Source organism: Coenobita brevimanus, chromosome 35, assembly GCF_032717465.1.
Source record: "Coenobita brevimanus isolate Jiangsu-jjx chromosome 35, ASM3271746v2, whole genome shotgun sequence".
In the NCBI taxonomy this organism is placed as follows: Eukaryota; Metazoa; Arthropoda; class Malacostraca; order Decapoda; family Coenobitidae; genus Coenobita; species Coenobita brevimanus.
Window position 1 is genome coordinate 175,001 of NC_136988.1, and position 3,443 is coordinate 178,443.

Genomic DNA, 3,443 nt, shown 5'->3' on the forward strand with positions numbered 1-3,443 from the left:
AAGGGAGAGTTTATCAAAGAAATATCGGTTATGCCACAAAAGACATGGTAAGGTCTTTGTGGTGGAGAGAGAGAGAGAGAGAGAGAGAGAGAGAGAGAGAGAGAGGGGGGGCAAACTGAGAAATTAAGGATATGAGAAGAATTGTATATATAAGAAAACAAAGAGATGAGAAACGGAAGGGTCTTTGTGTGTGTGTGTGTGTGTGTGTGTGTGTGTGTGTGTGTGTGTGTGTGTGTGTGTGTGTGAGAGAGAGAGAGAGAGAGAGAGAGAGGGCAAACAGAAATTACTATAAGAGGGACTGTATAAATAAGAAAACGAAGCGTTGAGAAGAGCCAACAGGGCAGACTTAACAAATGCAGCCTAACTACAAACTCCCTCACCTCATCGTAGTGCACAATAACTCCAGCTGTAACAAAGACGTAGAGGTGCACCGTAACACTGAAGGCTGCCAGGGATGTAATGATGGTCTTGGCCCGGTGCACGGTACACACGGTGGGCCGCTGGAGGGGGTACTGCACCGCTATGAACCGCTCTACTGTGAACGCCACTGTCAGCCACACACTCAGGGAGCTGGACACTGACCCTATGTAGATCTCAAGCTGGTAGAGAGAGTTAGTAGTAGTAGTAGTAGTATGATGATGGTGGTGGTATTATTGTTGTTTGTTGATGTGGTAGGTGGAGGCGCTCACCATCCACTCACTCGATGTAGTGCTGCTGTTGGGTGTCTGCCCTTTCCCCTCTTCCATCCTTCTTTCCTTCCATCCTCTTCTGTCTTTCTTTCCTTCTTTCTTTCCTCGTCCTTCTGCCTGTGGGTGACTTTACACTCCCTCTTCTGTCTTTCTTTCCTTCATTCTTTCCCCTTCCTTCTGCCTGTGGGTGACTTTACACTCCCTCTTCTGTCTTTCTTTCCTTCATTCTTTCCTCTTCCTTCTGCCTGTGGGTGACTCTACATTGAGTGACAAGCCAAATGGTTTCCTGAACACCAGGAAACCATTTACAACACTGGGTAGTAACCATATAACCAAATTTTGGCGCCTGGTAGTGTAGCAAGTAATTATGGCGCTTCAATCGGATTGAGCCGGTGAAGGTTTATATCCAAGGGGTGGTTGGGGTTTATTACTCACGTAATGCCACTCAAGGATGAGTGAGGCTGGTCACTCTCATCTTAAATGTCAGGACCAACTTGCCTAGCCCCGGGCCCCTACGTTCCTCTTGGGGCAACGTAGGATTGGATGATGGATGGATGGATGTAAATACTGAACTCCTTGAAATTCAGGGCCCAGTCATATCCCTGTCCTAACGTACGTGTGTGTGTGTGTGTGTGTGTGTGTGTGTGTGTGTGTGTGTGTGTGTGTGTGTGTGTGTGTGTGTGTGTGTGTGTGTGTGTGTGTGTGTGTGTGTGTGCGTGTGTGTGCGCGTGTGTGTGCGCGTGTGTGTGCGCGTGTGTGTGCGCGTGTGTGTGTGTGTGTGTGTGTGTGTGTGTGTGTGTGTGTGTGTGTGTGTGTGTGTGTGTGTGTGTGTGTGTGTGTGTGTGTGTGTGTGTGTGTGTGTGTGTGTGTGTGTGTGTGCGCGTTTCCAGGAAGGACAAGAAAAGGATAGCCCAAAATCTTCCATCTCTCTAGTTCTTCCTCCAAAATCAAATCTAACGTGCAACGAATCCTTGCATACTATTGTACATTCACGTATTGTTGTCCTAAAATCCATAGATGCAATAAAATATAACCTGGTGAATTATTATTATTATTTTCATTTCAGTTCAGTAGCTGTGCAGTGCTATGATCTACGATTGGTAAGTGCAAAGTTACTCCACTCTGCTGTTTTTTGTCTGAATTATTTTCTAAGTTCATCCTCACACACACACACACACACACACACACACACACACACACACACACACACACACACACACACACACACACACACACACACACACACACACACACACACACACACACACACACACACACACACACACACACACACACACACACACACACACACACACACACACACACACACACACACACACACACACACAGCCGGACGGAGGCAGGGAGACAGATAAACAAACAGACAGACAGACAAATAGACAGAGACAAAGACAGTCACAGAGGCAGAATTCCCATCTATAATTCGTACCATTTCAATTTACCAAGAGACAGACTGCAACCCATTTCATCTAAAGTCCCATTGTTCTCTCTTTTTAATCAGTGCCCCCAAAAAAAACTTCATGTTTAAAAAATATATATGGAAAGCTTTTTGATGAGTGGTTTCGAAATAGTTTTGAAAGATATGAGAAAAAAAAGTTTGGTATAGTTTGTCAGTGGTTGGTCTTTCTAAGGTGACGTATTGTTATTATTATCATTATTATCATTATTATTATTATTATTATTATTATTAGAAAGAGCAAGTCAAAACACATTTACACACCTGACACATAACGTTGATGTTGAAGGTGTTAAAACCCAGGAGGTCCAGCCAGACCAGGAACAAGATGAAGAGGTAGGTGACGTCAGCGATGGCCAGTGCCGCCAGGTAGTAGCTGGAAGACCGCATGCGCAGCCGGGTATTTAGGAACACTACACAGGACAGCAGGTTACCCACGAACCCCACCACGATCAAGAGCGGCACGTAGTAGAGATTTAGCTGTCGTACGAGGCCCCACTGCTCGTCCGTTAGGTTCCCGTAGTGCTGGTAGTCGTAGATGTAGTCGTCCGCTTCCTCCCCGTCCCCGCTGGCCAACAGGATGACCCCCGTGGGACGACTCTCACGGCACGACACCAAGATAATGTCGCCGCTCACGTTCTGGAAGCGACACAGGTTGGTGGCGGCGAGGGATGGGGAGCCTGGCACAGTGTCACTCAGGTTCATGGCGGTGCCTGTTAAGTCTCCTATAAGTCGCGTATAAGTCGACCTGTCCTGTGAGATGGCGTATAAGTCGACCCCTTTGCTTTGAGGTCAAGACGTCTGATCTAGGAGGTCATTAGGGGTCACTTCGATGCCACTTTTGCCCCTGACCTCTAGGACTTAATTACACCTGTTTGGTTACTGTTGATTAGTAAGCTTCGTCTCACGTAAGATTAAGTGATCCAGCCTGCCCATGCACAGGGGGTCATTTTGATGTCACTTGCTATGGACTAAGATTCTAAACTATCAAACAGTAATTCTATCCCATTTGATGACTATGGATAAGGTTTGCAATATCTCTCACGATAAGGTACACAATATGGCCACTTGTATACGATTGTCACTTTTCTACTAGACCTCTCTATTTCATATCTGCTATTACAGGAAGATAAAACCTGCTATGTTTTCATGATGCAGTTTTCTAGTAACAAGAATAAATAGGACACAGTTAGGCATTACGTACGTTCACCTTGTTTAAGTATAATTTTAATGTATATATTTAACAGGTGTATAATCTCACTGTCTTCGTTGTCTTC

The 3,443-nt window shown here is 45.5% G+C and overlaps 1 protein-coding gene across 1 annotated transcript in view; it reads right to left on the reverse strand.

Moving 5' to 3' along the window:
• The window catches only part of LOC145396207 (growth hormone secretagogue receptor type 1-like), an 8,728-nt gene extending 5,857 nt beyond the window's left edge, over positions 1-2,871 (reverse strand). The window contains exons 1-2 of the mRNA XM_080269642.1: positions 2,431-2,871; positions 381-599 (exon numbers count right to left, since the gene is read on the reverse strand). Coding sequence (XP_080125768.1) covers positions 381-599; positions 2,431-2,871 — 660 coding nt within the window. The remainder of the gene's footprint in view (positions 1-380; positions 600-2,430) is intronic.
• Between the last annotated feature and the right edge of the window lie 572 nt (positions 2,872-3,443).